This window comes from Nestor notabilis, unplaced genomic scaffold, assembly GCF_000696875.1.
Source record: "Nestor notabilis isolate BGI_N333 unplaced genomic scaffold, ASM69687v1 scaffold379, whole genome shotgun sequence".
Lineage (NCBI taxonomy): Eukaryota > Metazoa > Chordata > Aves > Psittaciformes > Psittacidae > Nestor > Nestor notabilis.
In genome coordinates, this window is record NW_009944802.1 from 49,725 (window position 1) to 66,184 (window position 16,460).

The window sequence follows — 16,460 nt, forward strand, 5'->3', positions numbered from 1 at the left end:
TCTGATGTTTTATGTTAATGATGCATCTCACACGTCCCAGTTGTGTTTTCCCTTTTGCAGCCACATGAAAAAGATCCCCTGATCATAGAACAGTTCAGGTTGGAAGGGATCTTCAAAGGTCATCCAGTGATGCGATGAACAGGGACATCTTCAATTAGATCACCTGATTTCTTACCACTTTCTGCTCAATATCAGTTTTCCTTTATACACCATCAAAACAGATTGTGTTTCCAGCATTAAAAAGAGCCCATAAACTCTTCTACTGATTTCAATATGTTCAATAAAACTACAAAAGCTCCATTATTCAGATGCCTCAGGGCAGCAAGGAAGGAAAAAGCTGAGAGGTGGGAACATCAGCCAAGGGTAACAGCATCATCTTCTGCTTCTCCTATGTTTTCCTTTCCAACCCAGAAAATCCCCTGTCCCTTTTAGAGGACCCTGGATGCCCCACACAACAAAAAGCAAGCCAAACAGGAGTGCTGCAGAGCTGCACAGGGAAAACAGGGGAGATGCTACTACAGCCCAAAAGCTCTTCTCACCTTAAATCCTGGCCAGTCAGCAAGGAGATTCAAAGGCTCAAAACCAAAAAGCACCTCAATTCCTGCACAAGCCGGCTGCTGAGCCCAAAACCCCACAGGAGAATAGGCACTGCCAGTGCCCGATTGCAGAGTGAGGAGCTCATCATACCGTGCCCATAAGGCAGGATGTACTGGAGATGTATAATTGCCAGGTAACCTGCAGGGACACACAACTACTCTGCAGTTATCTAGGACTCACTAAGCAACACAAAAAGATTATTGATGCACTTGGGGAGTGTTTCTGTACAACATGTGCTCCTGTACCTCCTGATATCTGAGGCAGGGAAGCAGATCACTTCACATTTACAAGAAGAAAGCAATTTCTATTACAAAAAGAGAGAATTGACTGCCCAGCAAGGAGCCTGGGTGAAGGTTTTCAGAAGTCGGTGGGAACGGCCCATTTGCAAGGAAATCATTTGCCTTCAAGTGGAATTGAGAAGCAGGTGGAGATGGAGAGGCCTCACAGGGCCTGAGCATGTTCCTTATTGGTAAAAAGGCATTAATGTCACCAAAAATCACTGGTATTAAAAGCAGGAAGAGTTATTTGGTCACAACTGAGCTCTCCAACACCGAACACCTTGTCCTGCTCGGTCAGCACTTGTCTGAAATCACTCACCTGACAAGATTCCCTGGGCGGTCCAGGGAATTTTGTGCTTCAGGAATCATTCCCGGTGGAAAACACAGATGTATACCTTTATTTTTTTTCTTTTTTGCATCTGGAACATCTTCTCTATGCGTGGTTCCCTATAATTAAATTTGCATCAATAGGATTTCTGATGGGAACCTGATTCTCCCCAGCTCTCCATGAAAACCGCAGTCAGGCACCCAGCACCTTCAGTTCCCCAGGGAATTGAGTCTTGAGGCTTTGCTTTGGGATCCAAATTACATTTGAAAGAGAGAAGAGCCAGGTCCCACTGACTGTTGCTGCTCTTCTGGTTATTTCTGGTGCACACACTGAATACTCCCTTCCTCGGAGCCAAATTTCCCAGCTATATCCATAACCAGAGGGTGCAGATGAGCAGACAGCACCAACTGTGAAACTCACTTTGCAGCAATACCTTCCCTTTTCCTTTAATTTTTCACTGGGTGTTTCATAGCACGAGTCCTACTAAGTTCACCTCAGTTATCCAGTTCTCCATTTCTCCATAGTGTTGACACATTCAACAAGGATCATGCTCTTAAAACTGAATTTCATTAGCAGATATTTGGCTACATGAATGACAATGACCTGTTTAAGTGGGTCAGGCTGCTGTTCATTGCAGATGGGAGCTGTAATAAGTGATTGCAGTCCAAAGCCATAGATAGAGTCAAGTTTCACTGAGCTCAACTCCTGCTTCTCCCTTTTTATCCTTAGAATAATTGATAGTATCATACTTGTACTCCATTATGTTTGTTGGCCTGAAGAGTGTATGGGGAAAGGTGCCAGCTCTGTATAATAGCACTGGAAAATGTTGTGCCAGAAGACAGGTTTCACATGTTGGTAGGTTTTTAAGCAATGAAATTTGTACAAAATATGGCATTCAGGTGAAGATGAGTTGTTTCACTGCCATAACACAGGAGGGACGAGAAACCAGAGTGGACAAAGCAGCAAAGGCATTCATCAGCAACTTGCACTCCATAACCCTCTGATGATTAGGCTTTTAGGCCAGAGGAGCTCTGCTACTTAAGCAGAGGATGCGACACATTAAGCTGTTGCTTAGAGATATTGGAATATATTGCCCAGAGCCTGTTCCTGGGTGAGCATCCCTGAAGGGCTCAGTGCTGCTTTCCCAGGGCTGTGTCACAACCCTATTGCATCCGTGCTGTTTGCAAAGCCTCAGAGCTTTCAAAGCAGGTCAAGCAGTGACAGGAAGAGGGGCTTTTGAGATGTGACAGTTCAGATGTCATGAAAGAAATCAAAGTGACAACTCCCAGTACCTGGAAATGGCACAGATACCAAGGGCTTTAAGCAGCTGTATGATAACCTGTTAATAGCACCTAAATAGTATACAGTTCCTGCATGGGATGCTGATGGGTTACAGCGCTGGACCACACATGTATCCTAACACAACCCTTGTCTGTCAGCAGCACTGTGGGGATGGGGGCCCAGAAGAAAAGCAGAGCTCTACCTGCTGACTCACACCCATTGCTGTTCCACCCCATTAGAGCAACTACCACCCTTGTATTTCTCTTTCACTCCAATCCTTTTAAACCAGGGTTGCTCCTCTGGAACAAGGCTGTTTGAGGCTGGACCAAGGGGAAAATGAAGGTGTTTAAAGAAGCTGCACAGTGTTCTATCTGCATTCTTTAGATTTCACGGATACATATAAAATGCAGCGAGATCGACACCATGTCCTTGCTCTTACAGCCACAGGTAAATTGCCAGAGCCCTATTCATCAACACACCACTGCCAGCACTCAGAGGCACTCCAACAGCACAGGCAACTTGGGGCTGGGGATGTCCAGCCAAAGAGCCAGGGGCTCCAGAAGCTGCTGGGGATGAGCTGACCCATTGTAGGAGCATTCCAGTCTCCTTCCTGGCTTGCAGGAAGGGAACAAACAGCTCCAGTCACCCACCACCACCCTGTGCTGTGGCTTTTATTCCCCGTCACCTCTGGTCTGATGAAACTACACAGCATTTGCCTTGATTGCTCCCCTGCAGAGGCAGAAATGGGGCAGTTACTGGTATGTCCCTTGCCTGACAAAAACACACCATTTATAAGCAAGACTCATGACAGGTTTTCTTTCAAGCCCTTCCAGTACCACTCTGCCTTCCCTGCAGTTTGTCAGACGCGTCACGGGCTGCTGGATCCACTGCAATGACTATCACCATCCAAAGGCACTATCCCCAGCAAGACACAAGGAACTGCTGCAGCTCAGCCATGTACCAGCCACTCCATACGCCCCCCAAGCACTCCCAGCAGCACGGTTCTCCGTAACTCCAGGATGATGGATGGCCTTTGTCTGGAGGCAGCAGCACATCAGCTTTATGAAGGCAACAAAGCACCATTGATTTAGCATCACAGGGGATTTTCCCTTCCTAATATACCACCTTTTCTTTCTGTTTGCACAGCTGACTTGAGCTGCATAGTGTGAACACGGGTTTCAAAAGGCAAAGTCCACCTCCATGGGGTGGATTTGCCAGGAATAGAAGCTCTGTCCCTCTTGCACTGCGCTGGCAACAGAGCTGCTCACACAAGAATAAGTCCAAGTAGCTCGGAGGGAAAACACAGCTCATGTCCTTTGGAACAGCAGCTTCAAATTAGGGCTTGATTTTCAGGGCTTTGTGCCACTGTCTATAATCAAGTGTAAAGGACACTGAGCTAGAGAAAACAAGATGAATAAAGCATCCTCTCCAGTGGCTCCCTGTTTCTCATCATGCCACTACACACAGCGTGATCGTGAATCAGCTCTGGTTGGACCCAGACCCAACACAAGGGAAAGATTCTCTCTTCCTTGATGGAAGTGCTGCTTCTGCAAAGCGATTTCATGGGTGAATTTAGTTCTGTTTGTAATTGTTCTCCCCAAAGCAGGTGAGTTTTACTGCAAAGCTGTTAGAGGAACTAGGCACAGGGTGCAGGCACTGGGAAGTTGTGTGGGGATACAAAGGAAACAAAAGCCCCTCTGCTCACACCATCTCCATTTAATGTCTGACCAAGTTGTTTTAATCAAGCACATCGTGGCCCATGGATAATGACAAGGATGGAAGCCAGGGAGGGATGCAGCCCCAACACTGCCCCAGTGCCCTGCAGCCTTCAGGTCCCATCACCTTATTAACATGTCCCTGAACACACAGCACACGGCCACAATTCCAAGATAACTTTGCTTAGGGAGTGAAAGGACAGCTTTTATGCTCTGCCATAGACCCGAGAGATGTGCTTTATGCTGAAAACCAGAAAGCCACAATGGAAAAATAATGCAAAATACTTTTACACCCTTTTGCTGTGAGGAATATTTAAAGATCAGTAAATTTACCATCACATTCTTCTGAAATTTTCCATCTTCCAGTATTTAATTCTCTTTGACAAAGACAACAGTGATTGCTGGAAAGCTGCCTTCCCCCTGCAGACCTGTCATAACCTTGTTTCCCTTACAGCTGCTTACAGACTATGCCTGCTCTCCCACAACTGGCAAGAGGATGGTGAAGAGATATCATCACATCATCCCTATGTATATGCTTGGGCAACATTTAATTTGTTTCATTCTGCTCAGGCATAAACACTGGTCAGATTTTGGCTGAGATACAGAAAATACCTGTAGGAGTTGTACATGGGGCATAAAAAACCTGCTGGAAAGTCACTCATACTCATGGCCTTAAGGATGTACCTTTATGCAGTGAAGTGTCTGGCTCCCACCCGTTCACCAGTGCACAGGAATCTTGCCAGAACAGGGTAAATGTCTACAGAAGAGGAGCAGGGTCAAATGCAGCTCCTCGCTACAGGGCTCATGCAGAGGAGCCAACCTGCTTGGTTAAATGACCCCTCAGGCACAGCACCGGTGGATGCATTTGCTCTGCCTGGTATCAAAACAAAGATCAGGCAACCTGCTGGTGGGCAATATGCTTTAAAGACCACAAAAGGATCACAAGACCCTTGTTTCCTTTCCCTCTTGTTACAAGGACACAAAGGGAAAGTGATCTTCCTCTGTCACTGCTCTTGCTCTGTAACCTGGGGTCCAGCTTCACAGGACTCCTGCATCCCGCGATGCGCATCTAAAGGATGCTGCATCTCCAAAGCTGGACCCAGCTGGGGAAAACCAGCTGATCCCCCACCCCCACCCCAAGCAGCTGAAACCAGCACAGATCTGGCAAGGTACAGCTGCTTGTTTGTTCATTTTGAGCACTGTAATGTTGTGTACCCTCCTCCCACTTCCCCATGCACATTTGCGCATCTCCCTTTGTTAAACCAGCCAGTGCTCCCTGTAGAAGCAGTTTAACCCCCCCTCCTCTTCTCACCCAGCTTGCCAGCCCTGGGTACTGCTTTGCCCCTCAACACCTCCCTCATTCCTGAGGAGCACAGCCCTGGAGCACCAGCTGCTCTCCAGCATCACCCTATTTACTATTTAAATAGCCCTGCAGAGAGAAAACTTTTTCCCCCTCCCTTCCATGCCGTGAACAAGTGCTGACTGCTCAGACATGCAACGCGCACACAGAGCCACCGTGGTGATCTGATCACAACGCCCGGGGAACGTCAGCATCCCAGAGACCCTCCTCCGTCTCGGAGCAAAGGGAAGAGGCTCAGCAGTGCCAAGCAGCAGGTACCGGAGGTGCGGAGGCAGCCGGAGCCACTCACCAGGTAAGGGTCTCTTCAACCCTCTATTCCCAGTGCTGGTGGTCCTGCTCACTTCATTGCTGTGTGACAACAAAACATAAGAGGAGTGAAGCATTTCCCTTGGGAACCAGTTGCCAAATCTTAGATCTCTGCAGGGGGTCAGGTTTTGTTCACTTCCCTGTGCAGGAATTCTTGGAAGCACGGGTCAGGCGATAGCGGTGGATGTGGCACGGCTGCAGATGGGGTAATGCTTGCTTTGACTTTAAAGTGGATTTGCTTTCAGGGCACTTCTCTCCCCTCTTCCCTAAATAACCCTGAACTTTTGGGATTTCCAGCTTCGTCTGTCCCATCTGTGCCATGTTTTATGTGCTGCCCCAGTCATTTGTAATGGGGATGGACTTTGTATTGAATAAGATCATAACCACCGTGCTTAAAGAATTACTTTGTGGATTAAGCCCCTTTAACCCTTAGCTTTGGAAACACACCTTGAACTCTATTCCCCCCCCTCCTTGTTTTGCCAGGGAACCCTGGGAGTGTCAGAAACTTCATTGTGTGAGATCTCAGTCAATGCAAGGAGCGGGAGCCCGACACAAAGGCACTAATTAAACACTGCAACGCTCCTGCTCCGACATGGAAAAACAAGCGCTGTGCAAGTGAAACAGCAGCCGCCCCTCAAGACCTCTGACCAGGCACAAAGCTCCTTCCCTGCCCTCCTTGTTCCTGCCGGCCCCAGGAGGACTCTCACTGCAGACGGTTCAACTGGAGCCACTTGACTTTCCCAGCAAAGAAAAGCCAAAGCTCACCGGGATGCTCTCCGAGTTCCTTGGCTGATGTCAGGAGTTATAACTCTCATTGCTTTCATTCTTGGAGCCTTAAGTGTGTTTCAATAGGGTTTTTTCCTCCTGATCACTTCAAAATCTAACTTCTCCAATGGCGGGGGACAGGAGAGGTAAGTTGTGTTGTCCATGCTGCCCCACAACCCTCTCTTTGGAAATAACCCACTTCTGAATGGGGTAGCAGCTGCTTCTCGCAGAAGAAAAGGCTCTCATCTGGGCTAGCAAGGCTTTCCATGACTGCTGAGGGTGGTTTGTGACCAGCAGACATGGGAAACAGCTCTCTTTGGGATGATCTGAACAGCACCTGCAGCAATGCAGGCAACAGCTGCTACCTGGACAACAGTATGAGCTTCAACTTAACCTTCCAAGAGCAAGCAGCTGACTTCTATGTTGTCCTCCCTGTGATTTACTCTGTGATCTGTGCTGTTGGGCTCACTGGCAACACTGCTGTCATCTATGTGATCCTCAAGGCCCCCAAGATGAAGACTGTGACAAACATGTTCATCCTGAACCTTGCTATAGCTGATGACTTGTTCACACTTGTCTTGCCCATTAATATTGCTGAACACCTCCTCCACTACTGGCCCTTTGGAGAAGTCCTCTGCAAGGTCATCTTGTCCATAGACCACTACAATATCTTCTCCAGCATTTATTTCCTGACAGTGATGAGCATAGACAGGTACCTGGTCGTACTGGCTACAGTCAGGTCCAAGAGGATGCCACATCGTACCTACCGAGCAGCCAGGATTGTCAGCTTGTGCATCTGGATGCTGGTCACCATCATAGTTCTCCCTTTCATCATCTTTGCCAATGTCTACATAGATGACCTGGAGATCAAGAGTTGTGGTCTCAACTTCCCCAAGCCTGAAAGATTCTGGTTCAAAGCCAGCAGGATCTATACCCTCATTCTTGGTTTTGCCATCCCAGTATCCACCATCTGCATCCTCTACACCATGATGCTCTACAAGCTAAGGAACATGCACTTGAACTCTAATGCTAAAGCCCTGGACAAAGCGAAGAAGAAAGTCACTATCATGGTCTTCATAGTCCTGGCTGTGTGTCTCTTCTGTTGGACCCCCTTCCACTTGGCCACTATTGTGGCTCTGACCACTGACTTGCCCCAGACCTCCATGGTCATTGGTATTTCCTACTTCATCACCAGCCTAAGCTACGCCAACTCCTGCCTGAATCCCTTCCTGTATGCTTTCCTGGATGACAGTTTCCGGAAGAGCTTCCGGAAGATGCTGGAATGCAGAACTTCCTGAACAGTGGGTTGGGGCTCAGATGCCTCCCTCCCATGGCTTGAAGGTTAATGTTGCAGGCTAAGGGTGGCCAATGAACACACAATGTTCTTTCATTTATATGTAGTGAATGTGCCTGTATCATTGTCATTCACGTTTGTCCTGCTCACTTGCAGCTCTTGCCTTCACGCTCTCTGCACCTCTCAGTGTCTCAAAGTAGCATTTCTATAGTCTTAGTTTTAATCACACACTCTGAAGTACTAAGGACAGAAAAGTTCCTTTTCAGAGGCATAGCTACTGCATAGTGGTCCTTTATTGCCACCTACTGTACAGCACAGACAAGCTGGAGAAGAGTTAGACTAATGTCATGCTCAGTCCGTAATAGCTGTGTCATTTAGAGGATTGCTTCATGGAGCAGAGCTAATGAGCACTTCCAGTGGAACATCAATAAAACAGATAGAGGATGCAAGATGGGTATTTGGAAAACAAACCATTTTCACATCCACATATGTGCATATGCGTGTTACGGCTTTGATTTTGAGAGATGTCTGTTTTCCACTCCCAAATTCCCTCATTCCTGAGCTGTTACACAAGTTGAATTTAAACCAAAAACAATACTTAGGTCTTGTGTGTTAAACAACACACCATAAAGATACTGTGGGAATGTGTGTTAGAAGTTATTTTTAACTACTTGTTCCTGTTAAGTGTCAAATGTATATTTATTTAAGAGTGATTAATGAAATAAACCTCATGAGGAAAAGAGAGACTGGTCCTTCTTTCACCAGGGAAAACTGATGCTACTTGTCCCATCTCTTTACTATACGTACTGCATTTTACCTGCTATAAATAACATATTGTAGATTAGTAACAAAATTAAGGTGTTTTGGCAGCCACAAGAAAAACTCCAGCAAGAACTGCAAAGAGTGTTCCTTCTTTAACAGGTAAATAACAAAAGTACATCACCAGAAGCAGGACCCGAAAGGAAGAATCAGAAATAACCACACTGGAAGCTTCAAGAACTACTAAGACCATGGTGGCAGAGGTGAGCAGGGCTCATTGCCACTGGAGGGTACACATGTTACTGGTTTGAGGAAGGCTGCCTCAGCCAACATTTTCCTCTCCAGCTTTCCCCAGCTCCACAGGCACCAAACTGGGTTCTCTTCTGTCCAAACTCCACCAGGAAAACACAGAAATAAATAAAATACAGGGCTACAGACAGGTCTAGAGACCAGCTGCATTGCACGTACCAAAGCCATTCCAGGAGGTAAGCTACCTCCAGCAGTCATCCAAGGTCTATCCAGAAAATGGAGCTGGAGATATGAGTCCAAGGTCCATCCAGGAAGCATTGCTGGAAGCCGGGATCCCTCCAACAGAGCAGGGCTAGAACGTGCAGGGCTTGGCTTAAATAGCCTCCTGGAGCAATGGGTGAGGGTGGAGACACCAGATGAGGCCACTCAGGTCAATTAAGACCCATCAGTGCTCTCAGATGCCAAAATTAAAAGCATTCAACACAGCACGATGGCAATTTCCTTCTTCCCTTTTAGAAAACTGAACGAGATTTGTGAACACAAGATCACTTTGTGCAGCTTTCTCCATGTTGAAGGTATTAACTTGGGAAGAAAAACAGAGAACACATTCCTCCAGAAGCGGTGGGACCTTAATCCTCCAGTCTCAAACCCCAGATTTAGTGTCAACAAGGTTCCCTGAGCCAAGTTTCATGGTTCATCTATTTCTCATCAGCTCCACCTTGCAGCTATCAACAAACCATGTGGTCTAGTGGAAGGTGTCCCTGCCCGTTGCAGGGAGTTGGAACTGGATGAGCTTTAAGGTCCTTTCCAACACAAACCAGATTCTGATTCTATGATCTATAACTCTATGAAACACAAGGATTTTTCAAAGCCTGGTCCTAATAGTGTGTGTGTGTTGGCACATGGGGGTGTGTGGAGTGATGCTTAGCAAGGACCAGCTACAAGAGGAGCAACAGGAGAAGAGATCAGCTCCACTTAGAAGGTGTTACCAGCTTTTAATATCTAATGACTCAAAGAATTTAGGAGGAAGACCTGGCAAATGGGGGTGGCTAATTCTGGAAGGAAAGCTGGGTGCTGTGGTCCTCACCGACCCTTATGGGGAAGGAGGCAGGTCCAGCAGCAGAGGAGGGATGCAGGGGAGGTGCATGACCCGCTGGAGGAGCCCCGGCACAGGGGGTACCCGCTGCTTTAGCAGCGTTGCCACCTACTGGCAACGGGCTTCCCGTGTGGAAAAACCTCCCTGAGAGCAGAAAACTTGCTCAAATGATGCCACCTCACACAAGGTGTCTGGTTAGGTCTTTAGGAAAGGCAATATGTTTTAAGAGGTAGAAAACCTAATGTATTTCACCAGATGGAAAGGACATTTCCAGTGTAAACCCCCCACTTTCGGACCTGACGGTGTCATTGCTGGAGCTTTTCCTGTTTGAATCGAATGTCACGACTGTCACAGAGGCAGAGAGGAGCTGAGGTTGGAAACCCCCCAGTCCAACCCCTGCTCAGGCAGGGTCACCCAGAGCAGACTGCCAGGGCTGTGTCCACTTGGGTTTGAATGTCCCCAGGGATGGACATCCTCAACCTCCTTGGACAACCTGTTCCAGTTCTTCACCCCTCCCACAGTGGAAGTTTTTCCCTATGTTTAGATGAAATTCCCCATATTTCAGTTTGTGCCTCGTGTCCGGTCACTGGGAAGAGCCTGGCTCCCTCTTCCCTGCATCCTCCATCAAGCATTTACAGATATTGCTCATATCCCTGAGCCCTCTCTCCCTGAGGATGAACAGCTCCATCTCTCAGCATCTCCTCTTACAACAGCATCCTGCCTGCATCTGTGCTTAAATAAAATGCTCAGCTCCTCTTTGCTCTTGTGGGGTGCAAGGCTACAGGGAGAGAAGGGGTTAGCACTGGCCAAGGTCTCCTCCCGTGCTTAGGAAGGGCTCTGTCTCCCATGGGTGCACCGAGCTGGCCGGTGGGTCCTTGTGTTTCAGCCCGGCGGCACTAAGCGGCACTCTCTGCTTTCAGCTCGGCATCGCTGCATCCTCACAGCACTGCTCAGCCTCGCACACAGGCTGGCGCCTGAAACCTGCTGCAAACACGGGCTGTCCGCGCCCGGGCTGAACCCCTGAGCGTGGGACCCGAGAGCAGAAAACACCTTTGAGATGCTTGCCCACACATCACTCAAGTTCACCCCAGGGAAACCCTCCGCACCAGCTCCTCCTCCGCTTGAGTTTCACCAGGCTGGCTTGCTGCGGGTCACAGCAGCCCCCATCAGCTGCATCTTGATGGCTGGAAGCAGGGAAATAAATCCCCTTAACAATTCACTGAATAAATCCCCGTCTAAACAAGCATCTCTTCCACAGGGTCTGCGCGGTCCCAGGAGGCTGAATCAGGGAACCCACACAGCTCCCACAATCCAGGGACAATCCAGGATGGCTTAATGAGTGCAAAGGTGCCGAGTAACCTCACAGCTCCCTGGTTACAGCAGGAGCTGGAGGCTTTCTGCTTGCTCCTGCCCACTGCAGCAAAGCTCCTGCATCCTCCTCTCCGGGAAGTACATTGCCTTTCCTGCGGCTGCACCCATGAGGACCACAGCCCTGGAGGACCCTGCTTCATCATCCCTGCGAGACGGAGAAGAAACCATTTTCCACCCCAGGAACAGGAATTAGGGCTCATACAGGGCTCATATTCCCACCACGGGCTTTAAAGGCAGGCAGGGAGCTGAGATAAGAAGCAGGGATCGGAAATTGCTCTTGCTTTTTAAGTCTTTGTGCTGCAGCAAGTAATAACGGTTGTTTCAATCAATTGTCCTCATTTGAGCTTTGCTGCAGCTTGTGCCTCCCCCTGAAGCTGTAATCCCCTGGTACTTACACAGTCTCACACTGTCTCCTGCTGCTGGTCATGATTTCGGGTGAGAAAAGAAGTAATACCCCACTGAGGCATGCAGATCCACCTCTCGGAAGCATCTTTAGATGGGGGAAAGAATAAAACCAAAAAGAGATTAAAACTGGATGAGCAAAACCTTGGAATAAAGAAGATACGAAGCAGAAGGGTCTCTAGAGGGTACTGTTAAAAGCAATCCAAGAGAGAGAATTTGCCCCTTTTCTGTACAGCCTGACTCAGCTGTAGCACTCGCCTTGTCATCTACGGGATGCTGAGGGCCCCTGGGTGTCATCTCGATTTGGGATGATCAGTGTAATGTGCCATCAATGCTCCCACTGCAAACCTGAGGAAGTGGGGACCCTCTGGCTTTACTGCTGGTTCTGGGAGAAACAAGCCTGTTTTGGTGCTTCAGGAGGGTCTCAGCACCCCAAGGTTCATAGAATCATGGAATACCGGGGGTCTGTAGAGCAGAGACAAAACCTGAACCTCGTATTCCAGGTGCAGACTGACAAGAACTGAGTAGAGCAGGATGATGACATCTCTATCTCTGATGGTGATGTTCTTCATGATGCTCTTGTTGATGCAACCCAACATCCTGTTGGCGTTCTTGGCCGCAGCAGCATGATGTTCACTCCTATTGAGCTTGCAGCCCAAGGTGTGACAGTCTCACCTGAAGGGGACTCCCCAGGCTGGGGTTGCTTTCATGGTGAGTCAGGAGATCATCTGAGCACCTTCTGTGGGGACACAGCGCCGGCATCTCCCTGTCCGTGTCCAGGACAGACCATGGTCCTACCCCATTTATACCATCCCTGCAGCTGATGCTGGGCCCAGGGCTGGTTTTGGGGTAATAAACCCTTGATCTAGGGCAGCTCTGAGGCCTCAGAGGAGCTCCGCACTTGTTGTCATCATGACATGACAGGACAGCAGACACCCTCCAAAGAAATCCATCTCGAAAAGCCCCATTGCTGCGTTTCTCTTCCCCCACCTCCCTTTTACTGGGAAGGAGGAAGAGGAGTTAATTTAAAGCCAAACACCAAGAATAGCAACAGCAAACATTGCCAAGAGTTGCTCGTTGGCATTTGTGTTTGGGAAGTGAAGATGCAGAGGGAAAGATCAAAGCTGTTTGAATAGCTTTTAATTACGAGCCTCAATTGCTCTGTTTTCTCTCAGAGAAGTACACAATTATCTAACAAAGCTCTCAAAGTGGAATGAGACACAAGCCCGAAGCTTCAAGAGCTGTTTAGTGGCTATTTTCCATTCCTAAAACATAATATTTGATGTCTAGATAAAAACCAGGCACTCCCAGAAGTGCCTCCAGCCAAGGCTGGTGCTCACTGCAGAGATGGAGAGGCTGGAAAGCTTTTCCCACGGGGAGATGAGCAGCCTGGGATGCACCGAAGGCTGATGGTGGCTAAAAGTACCCACCACAATGTCCCCTCGCTGGCAGAGATGTGGGCTCTGGCACAGCCACCAGCATCCCACTTGGGAAGGGGGAATTCCCAGCAAGGGGAAAATAAACGATAGTTTGGGAGTAAGACCTTCAACTGTCCCCATTGTCCATTCTCCTGAGATGGAATTTCTCTCTCTGTCTTTCACCAGGACTCCTGCAGGTCTCCATCACCTCCCCTTCTCCTGCACATAGAGCAGAATAAGACACCTTGAGAGTTTCTAAGGTCCAAACCACCCCCTGCACAAAACTCAACAGGCCGCTGACTACGGAAGGCAGAGGAATAAGGACTTGGTTTCATGAACTCACCCCCCAAACGAGATCAGAGGCTGTTGATTAATAAGTCATATTTCAACGCAGTGAGAAAGCTCCCGAGACTCAGCCTGCTGCTGCTCAGTATCGGTGGAATGCTGTGGATGTAATTACACTTCTCTTAGCCATGCAATGGAGATGAGGGGCTCCTCCATGCCACGGGTCACTCTCGTCTGAGCTCCCTCCTTCCATTCTGACCAGGAGCCAGGGATATGAGGCTGAGAGCCATCCTTTCATAGAGTAAGAGGGAAGGTCAGAGCCAGCCAGCTCATCCTACACCGTCCTGGCTGGTAGCCCTGAGGCTCGGTGGCATCACTAACCCACACCCGTCAGAAGAGGCAGTTTCCAGCTGAGCACATTGAAACTAAACCCCTGTGCAGATGCCAAAGCAAACTGCGGGTTGATCAGCCCTGGTCCACTGTCCATTCCCACCTCTGAGCCACCACAGGACGCAGGGAGCAAGGATAAACACCAGCACCAGAGGCTGGGCTCGTTGTCTGCCCTTTTACACTTAATCCCTGGAGGCAAGTGGTTATGTCCAGGAATGTTCTCTGTGGTTAATCAAAGCAGGAGCAGTGCAAGGCGGAGATGAGGGAAAGTCCAAAATGTGTGAACTAATGACCTGTGCACACAGAGAAGCTGCCATTAATGCCTAACATTGAACAAACATTAAGTAGCCAAATCACAACACAGGAATCCTCTCACACAGGGGAAATCAAACCGAAAAGCCATTAGTCTTGATTCCATATTGACTCCAGAGCTTGTGTTTCTATTCCCTGTCACCGAATGAATCAGCATGGCACGAGCACTCACTGTACATGGCAGACTGAAATCACACACAGGAATCAATGTTTGTGGAGCGGACAGAGCCAGTTCAAACTCTGCTCTCCTCTCTGTGGCCATGGGAAATGTGATCTGATGCAACCAAACCCCAGACGGAGGAATGATGTTAATTCTGTCAGCGGTTTCCTTGGAAAACATCAAGTTTCCTACTTGGTTTCTTGCAGATTCATCCTTCACTATGCTGAAATCTGCTGTTTGGCAGGGCTGGTGCTGCTCAGCTCTTGGCTCCAGCCCATCCTGCTTGGCTGCGAGCCCGGGGGGGAGGGAAGCAGTGGATGCTCTCCCTGACCACTGCAGGCAGGACTCCATCCACACAGGAGCAACATCCCCTTGCAGCAATAACATACAATGGAGAAAAAGCACCTTTTGCTGCAAAAGTGGGCTGGACGCATAGGTTCTGAGACTTCACATCCAGTAATAGCCACCTCTGTGGGCTCTGCAGGTAGGATTTCCCACCCAGCACCTAGCTACTGCAAAAGGCACAAGGATTTGAGAGTAAGGCAGGAGCAAGAGGCAAGGACATGTATAACACTGCTTTACAGACCCACAAATGATCCAACCTTCTCATTACTCAGGGAGATCCCAAGTGATGCCATGTGCAGCATGGAGCGATGGGGTTTATTCCCAGAGGCCCTTAACCACAGGAAGACCAAAGGATCTGAACATAAGGGATGTTCTCCAGGGGGTGAAGGTGATCCCAGCTGGTGCTGGATATTATTGTGCACTCCCTACCCCAGGGAGCATTCAGTGAGGTTCTGGGGTTGCTGGAGCAGAAACCTGCGGTGCAGGAGGAGAGGCAGGAGGTGGGAAAGGGCTGCCTGAGCCCCTGGCTCTGCAGGGCGCCGGCATCACTCCCATGCTGCAGACAGCTGGGATTTCACTGCATTAAGGCAGAGGGAGCAAAGTCAGTTTACATGGCTGATTAGCATCATCGTTGCCAAGATACATAACCATGTTGCTCTATTTATTGATTATTTCACCCTATCATGCAATTTATCCAGGCTTCAGGGTACTGAATAAAGGAACAAAGAGAGTTCGTGTGCTGTGGGGCTTTTTGACCTGAAGTGCACCCACCCCCCAGTGGATCCTTTTCCAAGCAGTCCCTTTGCTTGGAGAAATCCTAAAACTCCTGCTTTCAAAATGAGTTATTACCTTAACACATCTGTTACCATGAGCTGGAGCCAAGGCGGGATGTAATCCCAATCTAAATGGGCAAGAGGGGAGATGGATGCAGCCACTGTGGGCCTTTCAAAATAGATGTGCCATGGCCAGGAGGGGCTACAGATCCCCATCCCCAAAAACACCCTGTGCCGGACACCCATTGGCATCACACAGCATATGCTCTACTTCCTCATAGTTCATCTCTGTTCCTCACACAGCACCAAGACTCACCTCAAAAGCCTTTTTCACCATAAAGCTGAGGCAGCTTTCCCTCTACCCTCCATGGAATTCTGCCCTCCATCCCTCCCATCACAGCTTCATGGTTCTCCTCAGCACATGAGAAGGCCAGAGAGCAAGAATTGGTCCTTCACACAGCCCCAGGCAGGGTTCGGGAGGTGAAGATCAGGGATGTGAATTACCAGCAGGTTCTGCAAAGTCACAGTGATGAAGCTCTGCCACCACAGAACAGATGTGAAGCCATGAATGCACAATGAGGCTATGGCTCAGGATGAGTCCAAGGGAGGTTCTCCCTGTTGAAGGAAGGAGAAATTTGTTTATGCATAAATATCCACAGAAAGAGATGAAGGAAAGCACAGGGAGACGAGGGGGAAAGCAAGCTGGAGCCTTCCTGGCAAAGCACTCTGCTGCTGGTCTGAGAATCCCTCTTCTAAGCATACAGCAAAGGCTGCACCAGCACCAGGTGTTTCTGGAGATCCTTTTCACTTACACAAGGAAGCTACAACTGTGGAGAGCACCCACCTTCCTATGAAGCATTGCAGGGTGAGAGACATCCCTCCCTGCGCATACATTGTCCTACCCAGCAATGACATCCCAAACCAACTAACCACAGCCTGACCTGGAGCTCGGTGGTGGATAACTCAGCACCTCCCA

General features: G+C 48.8%; 1 protein-coding gene across 1 annotated transcript; it reads left to right on the plus strand.

Annotated features, from left to right (window-relative positions):
- Positions 1-6,929: 6,929 nt before the first annotated feature.
- Positions 6,930-7,928, plus strand: LOC104411984 (neuropeptides B/W receptor type 2-like). The gene has a single exon (XM_010022559.1). The coding sequence runs from the start codon at positions 6,930-6,932 to the stop codon at positions 7,926-7,928; it is 999 nt and encodes a 332-aa protein (XP_010020861.1).
- The last annotated feature ends 8,532 nt before the right edge of the window (positions 7,929-16,460 follow it).